A 24,428-nucleotide genomic window follows, 5' to 3' on the forward strand; every position below is an offset into this window, starting at 1 on the left:
GTTTGCAGATGACACTAAAGTCAGTGGAGTGGTGGACAGTGTGGAAGAACGTTGCAGGTTGCAGGGAGACTTGGATAAACTGCAGAATTGGGCCGAAAGGGTGCAAATGGAGTTTACTACGGATAAATGTGAGGGGATTCACTTTGGGAGGAATAATGGAAGGCAGAATACCGGGTCAATGGAAAGATTCTTGGTAGTGTGGATGTGCAGAGGGATCTTGGTGTCCATGTACATAGATCCCTGAAAGTTGCCACCCAGGTTGATAGCGCTGTTAAGAAGGCTTACGGTGTTTTAGGTTTTATTGGTAGAGGGATTGAGTTCCGGAGCCGTGATGTCATGCTGCAACTATACAAAACGCTAGTGCGGCCTCATTTGGAATATTGTGTGCAGTTCTGGTCGCCCCATTACTGGAAGGATGTGGAAGCATTGGAAAAGGTGCAGAGGAGATTTACCAGGATGTTGCCTGGTCTGGAGCGCAGGCCCTATGAAGAAAGGCTGAGGGACTTGGGTCTGTTCTCATTGGAGAGAAGGAGGCTAAGAGGGGATTTAATAGGGACATACAAGATGATCAGAGGATTAGATAGGGTGGACAGTGAGAGGCTTTTTCCAAGGATGATGACTTCAGCTTGTACAAGGGAGCATAGCTACAAATTGAGGGGTGATAGATTTAAGACAGATGTCAGCGGCAGGTTCTTTACTCAGAGTGGTAAGGGCATGGAACGCCCTGCCTGCCAATGTAGTTAACTCAGCCACATTAGGGGCATTTAAACAGTCCTTGGATAAGCATATGGATAATGATGGGATAGTGTAGGGGAGGGGCTTAGATTAGTTCACAGGTCAGTGCAACATTGAGGGCGGAAGGGCCTATTCTGCGCTGTATTGTTCTATGTTCTTAATATGGTCCCCCGAACTATACACACACTCCAAAGTGTCTTACACAAGTTCAACATCACTTCCTTGCTCTTGTATGCTATCCTCCTATTAAAATACGGCTACATTCTGCTTTATTAAATGTGTAAACCTGCCCTGCCGCATTCAGCAATCTATACACAGCCATCAAGATCCCTTTGCTCCTGCGCCCCTTTCAGAACTGTACAACCTATTTTATAGTCTTTCAATATTCTTCCTATCAAAATATATTGCCATATGCTTCACTACACTGAACCTTGTCTGTCACCTATCCACAACTCCAACATCTTGTCTACATTTTTTTTGAGGTTCTCCTTTTGGAAACTGAAAGTTTTGGACCAAATTCAAAAATTACTCTGGGAGAACAACCCTCTGTTTGAAAAACATTTATCTACTGCAATCTTTTGTTTCTTATCAGGAAGTCAATTTTATTTCCATACCAGGTCTAGCTCTCAATTCTGCAGACTTTCATTTCCTTAACAAGCCTTCAATATGGCACTTCATACAAAGTCCATGTTGGTTTTCAAATGCAAGTCAATTTGGTCTTTAAATAATAGCTTATAATAGGCCCTCAGCCAGTGATGCTGGTCTGATCCAGCCCATAGTTTCTTCCTTTATTACCCCTCTCTCTTAATTGTTATATAACAGTAATCCTCTCGGGCTCCTGCATAAGAAGTATCCAACAAGGATTAAAAGAAACTATGACAATACCTCTGACTTTACTAAATTTTCAGCATCCCACAAGATGCTGTCCACCTGGATCAGGCAACTTACCAACATTAGGCAATACAAATAAGTCTTCAATATCTACAAACATTTTATTATTAAATTAAATTATCCATTTTAGTTTAAACTTTATATTATTCAATTCCTTTTAAATAATTAAACCTTTGCAATGTCCTCTATATTTACATAGCTACTTCCCTTTGGGTCCAAATCTTTCCTTGGCTAACTTAAACTTTGTTTCAAGGTTCGGTTTAATGTGACTTCCTGTATCAATGCAGTTAACTCCAGCTGCACTTTTTTATTCTACCTCATTATTACCTGGATCTTTCTTAAAAGATGTCTGTCCTTAATTTCTACTTTCTTTACTAGTCAGGTTGCATTAACTAGGGTTACACCATTCCCCTTCAATGGAGTACTTTGTACTTGCACTCTCTGCTATGCATGCCCCTCCACTGCTCTGCAATTGCCTTGCCCAATTTTTTGTGCAAGATCTCTTTTTTAAAAAATGAATCACATAAATTTAAATGTGGTCTTTTTCTCATCATGTTCCCTTAAATTACCTGCTCCATTAGGTTTAGCAGAGAATCACGATTTTTCTCCCATTCCTCACTAAGGTTAGAGGCCATTGGGTGTTTGCAGCAGGTAAGTTCCAGTGTGATTTCAAAACAGTCTCCCTGCAAATAGTTGTAGTCTTGCATCCCGCCTGTAAAATAATTAAAATTATACATCATACAATTACTGGCAACAACAGTATTTTACTTCCCATTCATCATCGTCTCAAAGTATGTCTAAAAGGTTGTAGCTTCACCAATTTCAACATTACACTTAAAAATGAGTTGATATTATCAAGTACAACTTTTTCCCACTGTATTATTGGCATTTTGAAAAGTTTCAGAATTGGCTCAATAGTGGTGTTGATTGCAGCCAGTAGAGACTGCTAATAGATTTATTCCTGAAGTAACAAAGCATGATGTAAATTTGGTGCAACCTGCAATTTGTCCACAATCCTTTCTGCTATTACGTGTCTTTCGTCAACATGAATTGGTTGTGACACGACTGATGAATAGGGGAACATTTGTAAAACGTGACCATTCAGATGTGTGTGTTGGTTATTATACAATTCAATCCCCAACAGTTAGGCAAACAATGTTTACACCAGTCTCCGCATTGATGTCACATGTTCAGTTGACTCACATGCTTTGTATAAAAAGTGCTTTTTGAGAGATACTCCGTAATTTTCAGGTTTTTTGGCTAATTTTGCTGTGTTACTCATAAATATGGGAGGACAAAGTAACAAGAATGTTTACAAGTAGCATCCTGGTGATAAAATTGTGGGTGGTGGAGGTAAAAGAAACGCCATAATACTTGGAGAAACTAGATTTATGAAGCATTTTGAATATAATGAAAGAACATGTGATATTGTTTGTGCAATAGGAATAAAAGGGGTCTACATTACACACCACTCAAGACAATGCCAAAAAAATTAAAGGAAGCTGTATTGCTGGAACAAGCCCAAGTGCTAGCAGAGATCACAGCCAAAGGAACTTGAGGAGATGAAGCGGCTAAGTGCATGGATAGAAGATCTAACATAAAACAACATGATCTGGGCACCAGCTTTCTCACCATACAAGAGAAAGCCTTATTAATTTATGAAGGCGTAAAAGAAAAAAAGCTGAAAATCCTGCAAATGTTCCTGCCTTTGGTGCTAGTAGAGGTTCTTTCACTGGTTTTAAGGACCGCTATGCTTTTCATAACGTAAGGTGATGGCAAAACTGCAAATGCAGATGAGGAACGTGTGATGACATTTCCTCCCACAGTGAAAAAAAAAATTGATTAAGGAAACAGGCTATAAGTTAGGAGAAATTTGCAATTTTGATGAGACAGGTTTATACTGGAAGCACATGCCATCGAGAACCCACATTTCTAAGAATGAAGCACACTATCCAGGGCTTTAAGGTTGCGAAGGATCGAATGACTGTGCTATCCGTGGAGACTTAAAGCTTAAGCTTGTGGTGTACCACTCTGCCAACCCGCAAGCCTTGAAAGGTCACCTTAAGTCTACTCAAGTTGTCTACTTTAGGTCAGTCAAAGGAGGTTGGATGACAGGGCAATTTTTTTCTGACTTTATTATCAATGTTTTTGAAGACTTTTTAGAAACTATTGCAAAAAAAAAAGAAAAAATTGGATTTCAAGACTTCTTTCATTCTGGATAATGCGCTGAGCCATCCTCCCACCGTTGATGTTTTCAGAAATCTCAGCAAAGTCCAAACTCCAAACACAGCATTTCTCCTTCAACCCATGGACCATGGTGTAACAACAGCTCTTAAAGCTTATTATTTAAGGTGCACATTGAAGAGCTACTGAGGGGGATAATAATGGCTGTGTTCTTCAATTTCGGAAAAGCGCTAAGATCAAAAATGCTGTTGACATTGTTGTGGAGGGCTATGGCGCTATCAGCAAGGACTGCTTGCATGCACTTTGGCGGGAGCTTCTCCCAGATTTTATGCATGGTTTTAAAAGCTTTGAACTGTCAAGAGTGTTCCGGAATCAAGGAATATTGTGTTGCTCTTGCAAAGCAAGTTTGATGTGAAGAAGGACAGAGTGAGGGTGTTGAAGAGCTGCTCAAGTCACATTGTGAAAACCTCTCTACAGCTTAAGGGACATGGAAGCTGGAGATGAAGACGAAGTCTAGGATGCAACACCACAAGGACTTTCCACTTCTTTTGTCTTCTGTCCTGAGGGAAGTTGAGAAGCAGTTGCAGCTCTTAGAAGACAATGATTATCATGCAGAATGCAGTAGAATAACAGTTTATGGAATAAGGTCATACTTGGCACCCTATGAACATCTTTGAGAGAAGAAAAACGACACAGCAGCAAAAACTAGATGTCTTTTTGAAGCCAAGCCCCAAGAAACAGAGCCATTCACTTCTGGATTAACTGGTGTTCATCCCAATCCTGCAACCACATACGATGTTGATGATGATGACCCTCAGCCCTTGTTTTGACAACTCAGCAACCTCAAAAGCACCCTCCTCCCCCATCAAGTTATCTTCAATTTTTTTTCAACGTAAGAAGTGTTAAACTTACTGTATTATTTCATTACTGGATATGAACTTGATATTTAAACTGTGCTATCTTGTGTTAGGCTAACGAATGGTTTCAATTTTAAGTAATATTTTTAGTGGTCTGCCCCAACCCTATTTTTTCCAATAAGCCCTGTTATTTTTATTGTACCAAAGCACAACGATCGCATTAAAGCAAAAGGGTCTGTATTTCAAAAAACATGATTTTACATTTTCAAGTACTGAAAATAAACAAGCGTCAAATCAAGCCATCTATAATATGAAGCTAAGTAGCTTACCAAACCAATAGAAGTTGAGATTTAATTTTTTTTTAAAAATACAAAAATAGTTCATTTTGTTTACAAAACAAAAAGTGTCAATCCCAAAATTATAGAAACCAAGGTTTCCTAGGCAACCTACTTGCATGTTTTATCAAAGCTTGAAGAGACCACTGTCCTAACATTTTAATTTGACATTTGCCACAGGGAAATGACTTCAGTCACTGTGCCACAGAATTGTGAAATGGGACTATAACTAAGATACAAGCAGTTCCAACACCAGCCAGAAGCTGATTTCTCACCAAAACTATAGTTAATAGCTAGAGAATCACTAGATCATTTCAGTTTGAAAAAGAAACTTCCAGCAATTAAGAAGATGAATAACTGAAAAGAAAAATAAAGTCTGATATCCAGAGATTCTTTTTCATGCAAGAAATAACCCATGGAACACACTTCTAGACAGAATGGTAGGGGAAACAGTATTGACACTACCTTAGAACTAAATGGGAGGAAGATGGACTCTGTCTAGGTGAATTACTGTTAATTACATTAAAAATTCCTTTGTGAACATTGCTCACAAACCATTGGTTCTGATGACCTGCTGGTTCAGTAAATGATTTACAGTTGGCTCTTGTAACAATTGTTGTGACTGCGTGCCAAGATTTCGGAGTTTGTTTTCAGCTGAAGCAATAAACCTCTACATTCCCTACTCTGAAATTCATTATTTGTAGGTTAAAAGTAACTTAATTTTCTCCAGGGCTCATATATAACTTTATCTAACTAAATCTATTAGTCTCTGAAGTAAATAATTTGTACCTTGGTAAAATTTGCAAAGAAAAACACATCAAACAATTAAAATACAGCCAAAGGCAATTATTAAATTACAACAACCATTCATGCATAAAGTGGTGAAGTGGAAAAAAAACTTAAGGTAGAATGCATCAATCAATATCATAACATGCAACTACGTACCACCTAGATTCAGTTAGCTTATTAAAAACGGCGATCCTCAATTTAGTGGGCTTTAAACATCCATAACAGAAAGGCTATAGATTACATTCCATAATTTTCGCTACATGTACAACTGTTCATAGAAAGTGACGAACACCAAAGCACAGGCTCTTTCAGCAGGAGTTCGCACTCTGGTATTATGTTTAACGAGGGAATGGCAAAAATAATCTTAACAATTCACAATTGAACAGTTCAACAATTGAGTGAAGCAGAACCACCATAGGTGGAATTTCATTATATTTTCTTTCATTCCCTGGTGCAGTCTCATTATGCTTTTTTTTTAAGAAAAAGAGAGTTTGGTGATTATATCATAATAACTACAGGGTTTTTTTTCCACCCTTGAAACAAAGAATAAATGGTCATTTACTGTTTTGGGATCTCATCAACACAAATCACCTGCCACATTGGCCAACATATCAGCCAAGGTCACTACAAATTATTAACTTACATATCATAGAAGCATAAGACTAAGCAAACAGCTTGCTGAAAAGGAGAAGCTAAATTATTTTTAATCAAATCGCTTCAGGTCTATTGAAATGGAGGATAACTTTCAAACTGAATTGACAGATACTGCATAACATACAGAAGTAACAAGCCAAACTCTGAGCTATACATGATGCTGCGCAGAAAGTGTTTCATACAGCTTGCAGAATTATAGTCATCCACAGCTTAACGATTATTTATGAAGCATGTAGAAAGTTTTAAATATGACAACCTGCTTGACCGAAAGGTTTGAAACTAAAGATCAAGGAATGTCACTATACATTGGTCAAAATTCCCAAATGTTACATAAAAGGCCAATAGAGAAGTAAATATAGTGTAAAAGAAAATAGTGATTTTAAAACAGTTTTTTAAACGGTTTGCCCCTTCCATTTGTGATTTGTTGTACCTCTATTCCAGGTGTCTTACGTTCACACAATTTTAAATGTGTTTGGGTAAAAACCTACTGCAGATACATGACATAGTCAGTCAATTTCTCATCGTTCAATGAAAAATCAAATGCAAATTCCTTATCTTGCCTCATTCTCACCCATACATTCCTTCAGGAACAATGTAGTATAAGCATGTAGTGTTCACATGGCCAAGCATGGCATTAAATCACAGGAGTGAAAATATTGTTTTCCACCATCAACACTGATGCAGACAATTGTGCCAGGCCTTCGCACTTACTGCAAAATCTGTTGGCATTGACAAATGCACTTCCTTTACATTGGATGCTGATAATTAGGACTGGCATCAAAAGCATCAGTTCGTAAATTGTACTGAGACATAACTGATCAAAATAATGCAAGATTACACTTGATTCTACTTTACTGATGAATAATGATGCAATTTGCCTCTCTGAACAACGATGCAGAGAAGAAAGCTTACAAGGATTTTTTTGTGCGTCTATGTGCAATCAAACTTAACTATCTGAAAATAGAAATCAGTTGGCTCTCCACTGATCGAACTTGGACAGGCTACCCAGCTCTGTGTACTCTAATACAATATTTTCTATTTTGAACAGTGTATTTATTTTAATTAATTGCTCATTTAACCAGGAACAGACTTCATACTTTACTACTCTAATATTCAACAAGTCAGCTTCCTCTACTCCAAACTAACTTTCGGCGCAACAAAATAGCCAAAACATTCTAGGTCAAATCAAGTCCCAGCCATAATTTACCCTTGCTGATAATACAGTGGATCCTGCTCCACATATTGGAAATTTAAAAATGTTATCCAATGATTTTTAACCTCTCAGCGGACTTGCCCATCTCAAACGGTCAGCACTATAAAATTCCCTCTAGCTTCTGTTCTTCAAAACTTTCTCTTTTGTGTTGAGAGATTGTTTTAAAACTTCCCCCTCACAAAAGCTTATTTCCTACCTTTCTGAAAGCACCAATTCATTCCAAAATCAATGAAAACCGCCTTTTGTATCTTCTTCCAAAAGCAAGCCTGCTTGCACGATCTTTGTGCCAAAATACATATCAGGTCAAGTTGGGGAAAAGTAGACAAGGAGGCATCACTCTTAACCCATACTTATCTTATGCACAGATTATATACCTGCAATAGTTAACATTTTTCGTAACATTGACATTTGCACAGTTTGAACATATTGTGTCTCCAGACTCAGTCAGACAGCATGGAAACAGACCTTTTGGGCCAACTTGTCCACACTGACCAGACATCCCAATTTGACCCACTCACATTTACCAGCAGTTGACCCATATCCCTCTAAATTTTTCCTATTCATGTACACAACTAGATGCCTTTTAAGTGTTGTAGTTGTACCCAACTCCACCACACTGATTTGTTTGATTTATTACAGTCACACTTTGTGAAGTACAGTGAAAAGCTCTGATGTGTGCGCAGTACAGGCAGATCATAACACACAAAGATTTTACGGGGATTTAACACAGTGAGGAATACAAATTTTCCTCTGGCAGCTCATCCCAAGCACACATGACCTTCTGCATTAATAAAAAGTTACCCCTCAGATCCTTTTTACATCTTTCCCTTCTCACCTTAAACCTCTGCCCTCTAGTTTTGGACTCCCCAACTCTGGGGCAAAGACCTTGACTATTCACCCTATCCATGCCCCTCAGCCTCCGATGCTCCAGGGGAAGAAAGCCCCAGCCTATTCAGCCTTGTCCTAAAACTCAAACCCTCTTGTCCCAGCAACATCCTTGTAAATCTTTTCTCCACGCTCAAGTTTAACAATATCCTTCCTACAGAAGGGTGACCAGAATGTGGCCTCACCAATGTCCTGTACAGCTGCAACATGACATTACAGTTCCTACAATCAGTGTTCTAACCAATGAAGGCAGGTCTGTCAAATGCCTTCTTCACAACCCAGTCTACTTGTACCTCTACTTTCAAAGAACTATGCACCTGCACGCCTTATCAAAAATGCAACACCTCATGTATCTAAATTAAACTCCATCTGCCACTTGAAACATCAGCCCTTCTGATCATGGATCTGCTGTACTCAGAGGTAACCTCCTTCACTGTACACTACATCTCCAAGACATCTATGATTTTAATTGCTATTTTACTTATGCCCAAAGCATTGTTTTTACATTACACACAAGCACAGGAGGAAGCTAGCCAACTGTACCTATATCAACGCTCTGCAAAACCAATCCAGATAGTCTTACTCTTCTGTGATAATCCTGTAGCCCTAGAAATCTCTTCCCTTGTGGAGCTTACACAACCCTCCTTTGAAAGTATAACTGAATACCCCTGCACCACATTCTCAAAGTAGTGGATTCTAGATTGTACCTAACTGCTACATAAAAGGAAATCTTTCATCACATCATTGTTGGTTTTTCTGCTTATCGCTTCAAATTTATTTCCTCTTGCTCTCAGTCCTTCTGAAAATGGGAACTGTTTCTCTATATCAATCCTATTTAGATCCCTAAGGATTCTTAAGGCCTGTATCAAATCTCTGTTTAAGATACATGCATTTTCACACTTTGGAAGTCAATTTCTAAATGAGATCAATTTCCTACTACTGAAGCATTATCTATACTTCAAGAAAACAAAATAAAAGAATGCAAGATGCTGCTTGGCCTGCTGTGTTCATCCAGCTCTACACCTTGTTATCTTATAAAAGACTGCAAAACACTCAAAGTTTAAATGTTTTAGAGAAAGCGTTCAGACAACAGTAGATCACTTCAATTTCTAACTAAAACAAGCTCAGCCACTTTCAAGGCTGAAATATAGTTGAAGATACTGAAATGGAGCTTTAATACTATTTCAGCATAGGACTAAATTTCTTTCGCTCATTCCATTGATATCTCCCTATCTAAGCATCAGAACCTTAGTGGCTTTTCCCTAGGGTGGGGAGGTTTCAAGACAAGGAAGGTGTATTTTTAAGGCAAGAGGAGAAAGATTTAAGAGACAAGCTGGACTTTTCTTTAAAAAAAAGTGGTTTGTCTGTGTAATGAATTTCGAGAGGAAGTGGTGGATGTGGGTAGTATCAACATTTAAAAGACATTTAGATAAATACATGAATAAGTAATGTTTGGAACAGTATGGGTAAGTGCAGGCAAGTGTGAATAGCTTAGTTGGGGATTATGGTTAGCATGGATTGGCTGGATCCAAGGGTCTGATCAAGGGGCCTGTTTCTGAGCCGTATGACTTATTGTTAAGACGTTCGTAACAAAAAGAGGAGAAAAAAGTATCAACACTTTTTGATTGTTGACTACTTTTATTCCAAGCTGCACAGAGGTGATAGATGGATTTAATGAAGAATGGAAAACAAAAACAGAACCAAAAGATTATGTTGCAGCAGCATAAAACTTCAAAATCAATAGCACAGCTGAGAGGTGTACTCTAGTGAACACTCACATTAAACAAATCAAGGCTTGGATTTGTTATGAATGTGCTGTAGATGGAAACATTACATTTTATAGCACCACAACTCTGTAGCTCCATTCTTCTTTGATAGCATGTTTTGGAGGGAGTGGTCAGGAAGGTAGAATAGAGAGTGAACTCAAAAAATTGTAAATAACAATTTCCATCATTAACCTTCATTTTCAAGTATGACATTAATATAGATGTTAATCATTAAACTTTAAAGAATTAAGCATCAACAGGAAAGGAAGAAAATCAGTTGGCATGAAATAAGATGTTAATTTTTACATTTCAAATTCTAATAAATTTTTATAGCACGTTTATGCTTCTGCACTAGAGATTTCGGGGAATTAATCTCAATCATTAATAATTTTGTCAGTAAGATGAGTATCTGACTCTTCCAAGCTGGCCCATTTTTGAAAGAAGGGTCTAGACCTGAAACATCAGCCTTCCTGCTCCTCTGATGCTGCCTAGCCTGCTGTGTTCATCCAGCTCTACACCTTGTTATCTCAGATTCTCCAACATCTGCAGTTTCTACTATCTCTGGCCCATTTTTGAAAATAGGTTCAGGCTCAGAGGTTTGGGCCATGGTACAGGGTATTCTCAAATGGGTGGTGCCAAGAAAAAGGTAAATCAGACTTAGCAATTGAGTAATCCCAGGTATGCGTTTAAAGATGAGGTTTTTGAACACAAGATAGGCAGATTATGAAAAAATCAGTTCTAAATTTCCAGATTCAGTTGACAGTACTTAATTCAAGGATTCTAAGAGTGTTGATTTCAATTAAGTAAAATGTTAGAAGAACATAGAATAATGTCCTGGAGCCACAGGCCCTGTACTCGCTTACTCCTGGGAGGAGCACCAACCATTGGAGTATTGTTCAAACAAAGGAACCTTGTAACGGAAGTGAGCAACAAGCAAGATAAAAGGGATAAAACAATAGATATTTGTTATTTCAAGGTTTGCCTTTTAGATTGCAAGATTGTTGCCCAAGAGTTTGAGCATGATCCCTGGTTTTGGGCACAGCCTTAATGTTCTATGAAGTGTAAACTCAGCCAGTCATTGACTGGTGAAGATTTATGTGACAGACAGAAGAGATGACAATAAGCAACTTTAATAATATAGGAAATGGGGGAAGATCTATTTGAATTTACAGAATAAGGCAAAGAATATCTATAGTGAAGAATGGTTGAATGAACACATAAGTCAACCTTTCAAGGGACAAGAAATTATTTTTTAGATTTAAAAAAATTTCACTGCTTTGAGAAAGGTCACAAGAGATCAAGATAACATAATACAGGAAATAGATGAGTCACAAAGAATTAAATAAATCAGGCACTGTCAGTATAATGGATATTGGGTGTGCCAATGTATATACTTGTGTAATATTTCTCTAGGACGTGAAGATGCCTGCTGCTCACTGTCCATATTTTTGATGCACACAGTAAAGTAACAGCACTGCCTTGAAGACTTTGAGCTTGGTGCTGGGTTTGGCAGTTTTTGACATCAGTAACCTCATTCCTCAGTTGGCTGACGACTGCACAAGCACTCTGGAGCTTCTGATCAATTTCACCATTAACTCTTTCCCTCACTGAAAGAAATGAGAATTGATCAATGCAGTCCAGTGGCTCCCAATAGATCTTGATAGTTGGGAGACTGCACTGCACTGGAGTAAGCAGGTCGAGGGCCTATGCCTTCAGGACATTTAACCCAAGGTCCATTCTCTTCCAGGCCTCCAGAGTCAAATGGTTCAGAGGTCAGTTTTTGGGCATTTACACCAAAATGTCATCCTTGTACTGCAGCTTAATGACGAAGATTGGTGTTCGTTTGGTTCTGGAAAAAGTGATACAAGTTGAACAGTTTCAGGCTTACTGTGTAGAGAAGCTCTACACTAATGGGGAGCTTCATGCGATAACTCTACAAAATCCTACGAGTTCAATTGCAGTGTAGGCATTCCAAAATCCCCTCTCAAGCCAATACTGATGCACTGGTCAATCAGCTGCATTGGGCAGTGCACATAGTGTGCAAGCCTGACCTGACTTCCAAAACAAGTTCTCTACTCAGTTTTGTCACAGCAAGTAGTTAATTTGAGTGCAGAGAGGACTTCAAGGGTGCCCTCAAAGCCTGCCCAAAATAGTGTAACAACCTCACCAACTCATGAGAACATCTTCTCCAAAAACACCCATAATCGAGCCTAAGTATGCAAACAATGCTCAAGAAGATTAGCATCTGAAATAGGCCCAAGTGGAAGCCAAGCGTAAATAGCAGAAGCAGTCTATGAAAAACTGAGCATCTCAACCACTTGCCTCTTCAAAGACCACCTGCCTCACCTGTGGTAGGGTTTGCAGATCTTGTACTAGATAATTTAGTACCTCAGGACCTACAAGTCTGAAGATAACATTTTTTCCAATCTAGCCTTGAACAACTGCTTAAGGAACAAAAACAAATTTCTAGAAAAAATACTCAGCAGTCTGGCAGCATCTGTGAAGGAAAAAAAAACACTAGGTTAACATTTTGGTCCAGTGACCCTTCTGGAGAGCTGACTGTAGCTAGTAAATCATTGATGTGTGTTGAAGATGGGGGCTAAGTTAATGCAAAGGTGAAGATAGAGTCTAGAGAGAGAGAGACAGAACAACAATTGGGCAGACTGGTGCTCAGGCCCCAATATTATTGAACTCTATACGGGGGCACTCACATTCTAGCTGAAGATAGCTAATCAGATTTAATAAATTTCATTTAAGATGCACTGCCATCCATGTGGATTCAAACATTATTAGAAATCACTTGAACAGAAAGGAGCTTCCACTGTCTACACCATTAGTTAAATTGCAAATATCCTTCAAAGAGTTGCACACAGCTGAACTGTTGCTTAAATCTTAATCTATGCCTTTGTTATTTCCAGACTTGACAATTCCAATACTGCAGAGATAGTAGGAACTGCAGATGCTGGAGAATCTGAGATAACAAGGTGTACAGCTGGATGAACACTGCAGGCCAAGCAGCAGAGGAGCAGGAACGCTGGCATTTCGGGACTAGACCTTTCCATGGCCAGCCCGTCATCTTCTACTGCCATGCGCAAACCTGAGTTTAAATTCAGGGAGAGAAAAGAAGGTTTAGACCCTTGACAGTTTAAGGCAAAGCAGTCAAAGGTAGTGATTAAACCAGAATGTGTGCATAAGAGGCCAGATTTGAAGATTAAAAGAGCTGGAGGAATTTGATTACAGGTGAGGTCATGCAGGGATTTCAAAGCAAGGAAGGGAATTTACAGTTCATTAACGTTTGACCAAGAATACAGATTCTCATTCTTAGCATCTATTAAAGATACTCATCAACACATCGCTCAATGATAATACACATACATGCATTAATATTCCTTCACCTTCACTCTGCCTTTATTCCTAATTAAAGCAGATACCAAGAGGAGAGAGATAATAGGAACTGCAGATGATGGAGAATCCGAGATAACAAAGTGTAGAGCTGGAGGAACACAGCAGACCAAGCAGCATCTTAGCAGCAAAAAAAAAGCGGGCCCTCCACTTCTTCCCCTTCTGCAGGTCCGACCAGTCCCCATCAAGTGACACCCTCATCTGCTTAGCCAAGCCCGTCCTCACCCTCAACAAGTTCTCTTTTGATTCCTCCCACTTCCTACAGACAGAGAGCATGGGCCCAAGCTATACCTCTTTGTAGGTTACGTGGAACAATCTCTCTTCCGTACCTACACTGGCCCTAAACCCCACCTCTTCCTCTGTTACATTGATGACTGTATCGGCACCGCCTCGTGCTCCCAAAAGAAGCTTGAACATTTCATCCACTTCACCAACACCTTCCACCCCAACCTCAAGTTCACCCGGACTATCTCTGACATCTCCCTCACCTTCCTGGACCTCTCTGTCTCCATCTCAGGCAACCACCTAGAAACCAATATCCATTTCAAGCCCACCGACTCCCACAGCTACCTAGAATACGCCTCCTCCCACCCATCTTCCTGCAAAAATGCCATTCCCTATTCCCAATTCCTTCACCTCTGCCGCATTTGCTCCCAGGACGAGGCATTCCACTCCCATACATCTCAGATGTCCTCGGTTTTCAAGGACCGCAACAAACCCAACCCTGGCAGTGGTTGAGAACGCCCTTAACTGTGTCTCCCGCAATTCATCCCTCACACCCCGTCGCCGCAATAACCACCAAAAGCAAATCCCCCTCGTCCTCACGTACCAACCCACCAACCTCCAGATCCAAAGCATCATCCTCCGACACTTCTGCCAGCTGCGAACCAACCCCACCACCAAAGACATTTTTCCCTAGCGAGTTGAGAGAAGATTTGTAGCTCAGGTTGAGTTTCTGGATGTGAGTTTGCTTCCGGTTAGAAGCATGGTATAACCGGAATTCCATCAACAAACACATTGATTTGGAGCCAATCTACCATCCTCTGAGAAAAAGAACAGGAAATGACATCACCAACCCAAGAAAACCTAAACAGATAAATAAAAAGCGGGACATACCACCAGCGCTTCATCGGAGGATCACTGATGTTACGTAGAATGGTGATGAAACGTCTGAAAACTAACCTTCCAGCTCAGCGAGCAAATTCACATCCAGACATTTTTCCCTCCCCACCCTTGTCTGCTTTCCAGAGGGGCCACTCTCTCCGTGACTCCCTCATCTGCTCCACACTCCCCTCCAACTCAACCACACCCGATACTTTCCCCTGCAACCGCAGGAAGTGCTACATCTGCCCCGACACCTCCTCCCTCACCCCCATCCCAGGCCCCAAGAAGACTTTCCACATCTAGCAGATGTTCACCTGCACATCTGCCAATGTGGTACACTCCATCCACTGCAACCGTTGTTGCCTCCTCTACATTGGAGAAACCAAGCGGAGACTTGGGGATCACTTTGCAGAACACCTATGCTCAGTTTGCAATAAACAACTGTGCCTCCCAGTCGAAAACCATTTCAACTCCCCCTCCCATTCCTTAGACGACATGTCCATCCTGGGCCTCCTGCAGTGCCACAACGATGCCACCTGAAAGTTGCAGGAACAGCAACTCGTATTCCGCTTGGGAACCCTATAGCCCAAAGGTAAGAATGTGGATTTCACAAGCTTTAAAATCTCCCCTCCACCTATTGCATCCTAAAACCAGCCCAGCCTGTCCCCACCTCTCTAACCTGTTCTTCCTCTCACCTATCCCCTCCTCCCACCTCAAGCTACACCCCAATATCCTTCCTACTAACCTCATCCCACCCCCTTGACGTGTCCGTCCTCCCCAAAATGACCTAACTCCTCCCTACCTAAACTCACCTCTACTGGCGCTATCAGCACCTCTTTAACTTGTCTGTCTCCTCTCCATCTATCTTCTACTCTATCCGTCTTTGGTCCACCTCCCACTCTCTCCCTATTTATTTCAGAACCCTCTCCCCCTCCCCCATCTCTGATGAAGGGTCTGGGACCAAAACATCAGCTTTTCTGCTCCTAAGATGATGCTTGGCCTGCTGTGTTCATCCCACTCTACACTTTGTTATCTCAGATACTGAGAGGAAACTGGAGGGGAAGAAACTGACTTTCAACCAGAGGGAAGAACTGAAGGAAATACCAAAGTTACAGACTAACCTGTACAGAAATTGACAAAGTCACAGCTGAGGCAACAACCACCAAGGGCTTCTGATAACTCCATTTAAACCTAAAGTTTCTGTACATATTCAGCCAAAGCAGATTAGCTAGATTTAAAGGAAGAACCAAAGTTCCAACTTATACCCCAATATTTTAACTACAAATGTCCCATGGTTCCTCATTTTCTCTCTCCCTCCTTTCTTGAATTATGTTTGCTACTTTCCAATAAAGGGTCATTCTAAAATCTAAAATTCTGTAAGATGAAAACCACTGTATCTACTATTTCAGTAGCCATCTCAAAAGTTTAGAATGTAGGCCAGAGCTTCAACAGATTTGTCAGCTTCTAGCCCAATTTATTTTCCAAGTTATCTTTTTTCAAATTTCTTAATTCTAGAGGTCCGTGGTTCTCCTATTAAGTTTTGTAATGTTTAGTTTTCTACAACAAAGGCTAACGTAAAACACTGTTCATGGCTTTGCCACTTCCTTATTTCCTTCAAAATGCCCCACAGCTACTTTCAATACTTTCTTCCTTTATATTTGCCTAAAGAAGCTTTGCCAATATGCTTGCATTTCTTGCTAGTTTATTCTCACATCCTATTTTCCCTGTTTTAGTATTGTTAGTTGAGGAATAAATACAGAGCACTTCAGGGTAGTGAACACCCCTGCTCTTCAAAAAGTCCTGTAGAATCTTCTGCATCTACTTGAGATTTGAAATGTTAACCAAAAGTTCACCAACAATAGAAGACACAATGGGCACTAAGTGGAGTGTCAGCATAGAGTGATCAACTTACTGAAAATAAAACAACATGCAGCAAAAGTTCAGTGCTTTAGACAGCACTTGAAGAGAAAAGACAAGTTAAAAGTATGGGTGTTCCCTCCCCTTCTCTTTCAGTTGTGATGTTTTCAATTCTGACAAATATATGCAGATAAATTGTCTTTTTTTTAAAACAAAGGTAATTGACTTGTCTATTTCCATTTACAGAGATAACAGCAACCTCACATACAGATTTCCCAAAAGTGCGTCAAGAATCCAGCCTAAGCACAAAATACATTCTATGTATTTTCAACAGGATATCCTGCAACAGTTGTGTGGAAATACAAATGACTCAACTCGCCTCAAGTCTTTTATCTTTGCCCACAATGCACAGTTGTAACTTTGATAATATTTGTTCTCAGATTCTTAAGACTCATTACACACCAGATTACAGTTTAGTCTAGGTATTAGCTCTGGGTTTCAGCAAGTTAATTATTCACTCAAAGGGAACAAGAATAAATTTTAAAAGCAACCTTCTACAATTACCTGCAGGAAGATTGATAGGTGTACAAATGCATAACTTACCTGACTACATTTTAAAGATGTTTTTGCAGAGTACCTGTGACGCTTTCGGAATATTCCTAAGGAATTTATAGCAATGAGTTAAGTTGTGCCAGTGCTGCTACATAATTTTGGAACAAATATTTTTAAAGTATGCATTTTTTGGAGTACAAAGAGATAAACTCCTACAAAAAAGAAGCTTGGTTTCCTAGAAATTCAAACAGTTGAAATGACGTTTACTTTTACAAATCAATGCAACAGATGTAGAATTGATCTGCATATTTGATTCACCAGCAATCCAGTAAAGTAAATCTTGAATTATCTTTTGGACACTTTTTCCAGAGAGCAAAGGAAAATTAAGTAAACTGCATTAAAAGGATGTAGGATGACTCAGTCAGATGTAAGACAGAGTTCCACATATTACAAGTGATCACTGGACTTTTCACTTCAGAGTAGTGAACTCCCCTGATCTTCTTCAAAAAGGCTTGTGGAATCCTTTACATCCACTTGTTATTTAAAATGTTAATCAAAAGTTCACCAACAGTAGAAGACACAATGTGCACTAAGTGGAGTTCAGCATAGAGTGATCAATTTAAAGTCTAGTGTCAGTTCTTCACTGGGGAAGAAATGGGAAAAGGCAGCCAAGATCACTTAAGCACAAGTATATTGGCTGTGATTTGCTGGCCCTGCTGGGACGTTTGTTCACTCAAACTCAAATAGGAGAAAGACAAGACTGCTAGTAGCAATGCAGTATGTGCAAGCACCATTATCCTTTCACATCCAAAATCTAGAGATTATAGCCTATAATCTAAATTGAACTGAGGATTGGATCAATACAGAAATTGTCAAGGAATTTACGTATGCAGTAAATTACCCAAAAAAAACGTCTTTCACCTTGGGTTTCAAGGCAAAGTTAAGGACAGCCATGAAATCACTTCCAGGTTTGAGATTTACATGAACAGCTACAGTTCAGCACAGGTGATCTGACTTTCACAAAACTAGTTCCACTTTACATTAAAGTTGAACAATATGGTGTACCAGTTAGTCAATTATCTTCCACTTACTTAGGATCAAGAGAAGAATTCGGGATTAAAATATTCCCCAAGGGAACTGCATTGTTTTGATCTGCCACTGTCTCTGCACAAAAATGTGAAAAGATGCCATGACATCACTACTTTAAATGAGCAGTGAATTTGTGTGTTTTAAAAACTATTTTCCATTTTTTTGGCACAAAAGCTCCATGGTGTAAACAGGAAAGAAAATAAATCCGCTCAATAGAGCTAATTAGCTGATACTGTTACACCAGGATCCTGTGCAATACTTGACGTAATCCATCTGCCTAATAAACTTTGATCCATACTGAAAATACCTGTAAATACTGTGACAATAATTCCAATGCTTTTCAATTCTTTCTCCCTTCTCTCCTAGACAGATGGAGTTTGTAGTTCCATAGGCACTAGCAGCCTTTGAATATCAGTGAACCAGCAAAACATGAGCAGGCTCCGCAACCACAGGTGTATCACAATAAACTCCAAAAACCTAGATAACAAAGTGTGAAGCTGGATAAACACAGCAGGCCAAGCAGCATCTTAGGAGCACAAAAGCTGACGTTTTGGGCCTAGACTCTTCATCAGACAGCCAAACTCCAAAAACCTGACTGACAGACAGACTGACAGACACAGAGTTATGGGTAGTGAAGAGCAGCGAATTAGTTTCTTTTGCCTTCCTCACAATGTGGAGTACAGAATGTTCCTCCTATATGGTACAGCACAAGTGTATTCTTGTCCACTGAAGCTAACAAGCTTGCTTTGAATACCGTCCTGCCATTCTAGCTCTCATGACGGTATTCACAAATAAGCAGTGAACTCCAAATAATTTGAGAACAGGAAAAGAACAGCAGTGGAATACTAACTGCACTGTAGTTATTGTACCTCTGCCCAAGAATAACCAGAGAGTTTGGAGCTGAATACATCAGTACAAAACATTTTACAGGGTGGTTCTTTTTCTACAGGTTCAGCTGAACCATATTTGAACCATGAAGCACCTCAAATAATCCTCTGTACAGAAAATCAGTATTGAACTCACCTGTCACATCATACCATTTGGCTCCATTTGTGATTCCGTCCTCAAAGGTTTCTCCAGGAGGGTCAATGAGGCAATGTGTCTTGCCAGTTTTCATCACTGGATGCTTGGAAGAATAACTTTTTGCCAGGTATTTAAAAACGTCATCATCAGGGCTCTTACTGTAGTATCCTACTTGCTTGTGAGTTTCAGAACTGTCATATGGATAGCTGGCAACAACAGATCCACCATGGAGATTCCCAGAAGCCACAAACTTGTTTTCTATACGAATAAAAAATTATTAAAAAAATCTTAAAAAGTAGTAAAAGCACCTGCAGATGTGCGAAGTCAATTGCACTGCATTTCAGGGAGTTCAAAACGTAACAGGTAATTGTAAGTGATTTTACTGCTGAACAACAGCTACTTTACCAGATAGCATGTTCCTGTGTAAAATGTTTTTGCTGTTTGCCTTGCATGTTTTCTCCCCGGATTTTTTTCTTTTCATAAGTCAGCTGGAATTTTCACTTACACTTCCTCAAGTAATCTTCTATTAGCTGGTACCATCTCGTACCTCCTATCCCAAGTACACTTGTCACATACTGCTTTACCTTCGACAAGCAACCCTTAGAATAGAGTCACGTTGATTCAGTAGGATTCAGACATTCATATCCAAAGTGAACAGCAATAAGAAAGTGCATTCTCTTCACAGGTAAATCAGTATACTCTAATCTTTGTTCAACCTCTTGAAATATCTTTTGCAGTTTCGTTACCTCTTCTACAATCTGAACTCTATATGGTTGAATAATAGTGAAGATGTACTGGATTTTATCTTGACTATAATTAAATTTAGCATATTTCCACAATTTACTTACATTTCCAAAACCTACAAGACTATAAACATACAAGAATGTAACATGAAAATTCAGACAGGACTTCCTAGTCTAGGTAATCAGGATTTGGCTCTTCATGTCAAAGATACAAACCTCCTGAATATACTTAATCACTCCATAACTACTGGTGTGCTTTCACCCATGTCTCTTTCAGAGTTGACAGCAGCCTTCAAACTGTCAGAATTCCACAGTCACTCCTATCTATATATTTATGCATATATCCTGGTCAAACTGTGCAGGCTTCCTGTGCCATAGATAAAAGAATTCAAAAATTCTTTTAGGAATTGTAATGAATATGCCAATAATCTCATCTGCACATTCTTCCCCTGATACTTTCTCTGCTGCAAGAGACTACTTTCCTGATCCTTACACTACAAGGTCCTCTAGCGTTGTCTCCAAAACCAGCTTACTTTATTATATTACTAACCTGTTCCTGGATTTCTAAAGACTCAGTAAAAAAATCCAATGTCTGGAGTAATACAGTAGTGATGAAACATTGCTGCACAATTAAAACCAAAAATGAACATTCATAATACAGCACAAGAGAGTCAAAACTCAAACTCCTTTTGTTTGTGTATACACAATGTGCTACTACATTTTGTTGATACTATAACAAAGAAATGATCACCTTAAGTGGTATTACTGAACTGAGTCACAAAAACACAGTTCAACAACTAAAATTTTGTAATATTTCATGTACTCTTCACAGCAGATGGCACACAGCATGGGCTGAGTGTGCATAATCAACGGTAATTTCAGTGACTGGAACGAGACCAAGTTTTGAGAAGATTTTGAGAAGAATAAATAGAAAGCGGGACATAACACCAGCGCTTCGTTGGAGGCTCACTGATGATGTTACCTAGAATGGTGACGAAATGTCTGAAAACGAACTTTCCAGCTCAGCGAGCAAACTCACATCCAGAACTGGAACAAGATTTATATTCACCCAACTTCAGTTTATTAAATCACTGTACTATGTACACATATATAGAGAGCCCGTAACAAGTTGCTAGAGCCTTCCTCATCATTATTATTCATCCGATGACACTTGTCCTCTTATGATAGAAATCTGAGGACTTTCAATATTTTACACTGGAGCCTGCCATAAACAGAACAAGAATAACCCATCCAAATCTAGATAAACAAAAACGTCAGCATGCTTACGATAATGATTTGAAAACCAGAGAAGCATTGAGAGAATACAGACAAGCCACATTATAAAATGCAGCCAGAAGACTTTGAAACGGGCTGCACCTTATGACCAATTTGTCTCGTCAGCATCATGTACCCATATAATTGTGCTTTTTTCAATTCAAGAAATGATGGTGTTGCTGGCAAATGTTGCCAGCATTTATTGCCCATCTGCAATTGCCCAATTGAGAGTCAACCACTTTGCTGTGGGCTTGGAATCATATGTAGGCCAGAAGGCGATTTCTTTCCCTAAAGGAGAGCAGTGCACCATTAGAACTTTTTCCCCAACAATCAGTTGTTTCAGAGTCATTAGACTTTAAATCCAGATTGTTATTGAATTCAAATTCTACCATGTGCCGTGGTAGGACTTGAACCTGGGACTCCAGACTAATCATCTAGTGATAATGCCACTCAACCAACACATGCTCACCATATACTTGCACATTACACCTAATGTGGAAACTTCCAAGTGTAGCAAATCATTAATATCAAACTTCAAAACAGAGTGTAACTCAGTTGGATGTTTATCCCATTCAGAGAAATCTATTCTGTGGCTTGTATCATTCAAGATGCACTTTGCATTGGCTTGGTGCCAAACTTTTGCAAAGTGCTTTGGACAAAAAAAAGGTTTCTAAAAATACTAGTTGCCACAGTGACCCCAGATCTAAACAGTGACAACTTCAAATACACGTTTTATACAACATAAATAACAGGATACAGGGTGAAACAGAAAGAGTTTATCCCCATTATTATTGGACAAGTGACCAGGAAGACTTTATCCTGACATGTGGAGGAGAGGGGGTGAGGTGAAAGCTTACTCCCATAATTAAAGAATGAGAGTGAAGAAAAAGAGAATGTGCACATTTATTAGGGTATCACCTCTTCAGTCTGGAGTTGATCCCCACAATTACAGGATGGTGTAGGGGAAATAGTTTAGAACCAGGATAGATGGATCGGTGCGGCGGGGGTGGTGAAACAGTTCAGCAAGCAATTCCAGCACCAGGGAGTTGAGAGGGCTGGAGGGTGACCCCCGAAATTACAGTATGGGGGGGGGGGGGTAGCGTTTACCTACCAGCGACACAACACACACACACACACACACACACACCTTTAATCCACTTTTCCATCGCGATGACTTCGGGCACATCCTCCTCGTCCACGACCACCGACGCGAACTGATCCAAAAAGCTCCTGTTGAGGTCTCGGTCCCTGGCGTTGTTCCTGCCGCCGTGCTCGCCGCTGCAGTCGCCCTCCACCGACTTCTCGAAGCCGTCGGGGTTCATGCTGGGCATGATGTAGATGTCGGTGGTGTTGATCAGCCGGTCGACCCGCTCGTCCTGCCCGTAGCTCTCCAGCAGGTACTCGATCAGGTAGACCAGCACCTGGCGGGACACCGTCTCGTCGCCGTGCATGTTGCCCACGTACTTGAACTTAGGCTTTCCCGGACTGTCCACACCCGGCGTGGTCGAAATCTCCATGACCCAGAGGGAACGGTTCTGGACGCTCTGGCCGATGCTGAAGAGCCTGGTCAGGGAGCCGTGAGCGGCCGCCAATGCCTTCAACAGCTCGGTCAAGCTCTCGTAGTTGTAATAACGGGACGTGTCAATGGCGACCGGAGCCGTCCGTCCGCCGCCCGGCAAGAAGGCAGAAAGCAAAGCCAAGACGCCTAGGCATTCCAGGCACAGAACCCCGTCGAAACGCCGCCGATCACTCGCCATCTTCTCGGACCGTCGCCTGAAACGAAAGGAACGACCGCTCCGACCCGGCCGAAGACGCACAGCCACAACCTAACGCGGCTGTCCTGATTGACACCCCATCCGACCAATCCTCTCCCCGCTCTCCAGCGGGAGCCGATTTCTATTAGATAGAAGACCCGCAATCGCGTGGCGTCATGTTTAGCTGCACCCGCACACGTTCGACGCTAACGACAGCGCGTCCCTTCTCCACACCTCCTGAGCCGGCCCTTTCAAAAGTTGTTCGTACGCATGCGTGTTCCTCCTTTTTTTCTCAGGTAGACGCCTGAGGTACACCTGAGGTGCCCGAGACTGAGTTTCGTTTATCAGCCCAGGGAATAGTTCCCAGCATGGTCTCCTTCAATATCTTATGGCTGTTAAGCCAAGGGAGTAGGTGGAAGCCAATTCCATCAGTCAATGGATTATAGGATTCTGGTAAAACTTGACATGTGCCACATATGTGGTTGTAGGATCCAGATCATCAACCACAGACAAAACCCCTAACTAATGACACAGAATTCCCTAGGGATAATCATGCTCATTAGCCAGTGATCACCGGCGACAACTTTGATAGGTGATTATGAGAAATGTTGTACTCTCAGGTGATTAAAATTTTAGCTCACAGGTGATCATATATTTTTTTTCCAGCAGATGTTGTCAATGCCTGACACCTCTTAATCCAAAGGACTGTATTATCATTTGGGGCAAATTACTGAGATGAGGTGACTGGGAATATTGAGTATATGTTTCTGTGCAAAGTTCAGTATGTGTTTCAGAGATGTTGAAGCAAAGGCGTTTTGAAAGGTAAAATAATCACAAGAGACAACAGACCATCTCTCTATATACTAAGTGGCACGTCATTATGTAGTATGAGGGGAACCACTCAGCATCAAGAACAGGGCAAAGCAAGAAGGCAGCCCTCCATGAACTACCCCAACTGGCACAAGAATTGAATCCACAACACTGATGTTATTCTGCACCACACTGTTGCCATCTCACCAACTTAATAAATTATTCCCTGCAAAAGAGTTTGTGCTGGGATAATTAAGTGCTGCGTATTGACAAACAATACTAACACAAATGTCAAAAAATATGTTGGAGCGAATTAATATGTTTTTCAGTAGAGTATCGCACTGTAGCTTTATAATTTCTATTGGAAGGTCCTCTGCTATCTCATGTACAATGACAGAAAATGGCATATTGAATATTGCAAACTTTCCTTCACAGTTCCTGAAGCCATAGTATCATTCTTTTAATTCCTTTCATGCAGTTTCCTCTAGTACCGTGACATTACATCACATG

General features: G+C 40.4%; 1 protein-coding gene across 3 annotated transcripts in view; it reads right to left on the reverse strand.

The window, feature by feature from the left end:
* Positions 1 to 23,208, reverse strand: part of LOC125464528 (carboxypeptidase D-like) — a 63,881-nt gene extending 40,673 nt beyond the window's left edge. For 2 of the 3 annotated variants that reach the window (XM_048557006.2, XM_048557005.2), the window contains exons 1-3: positions 22,502 to 23,207; positions 19,337 to 19,594; positions 2,196 to 2,338 (exon numbers count right to left, since the gene is read on the reverse strand). In XM_048557006.2, the coding sequence (XP_048412963.1) occupies positions 2,196 to 2,338; positions 19,337 to 19,594; positions 22,502 to 23,111 (1,011 nt within the window). In that variant the 5' untranslated portion in view covers positions 23,112 to 23,207. Of the gene's footprint in view, positions 1 to 2,195; positions 2,339 to 19,336; positions 19,595 to 22,501 lie in introns of all 3 variants that reach the window. The other variant, XM_048557007.2, reaches the window with a different exon arrangement.
* Between the last annotated feature and the right edge of the window lie 1,220 nt (positions 23,209 to 24,428).

The sequence above is a fragment of the Stegostoma tigrinum genome, chromosome 27, assembly GCF_030684315.1.
Source record: "Stegostoma tigrinum isolate sSteTig4 chromosome 27, sSteTig4.hap1, whole genome shotgun sequence".
In the NCBI taxonomy this organism is placed as follows: Eukaryota; Metazoa; Chordata; class Chondrichthyes; order Orectolobiformes; family Stegostomatidae; genus Stegostoma; species Stegostoma tigrinum.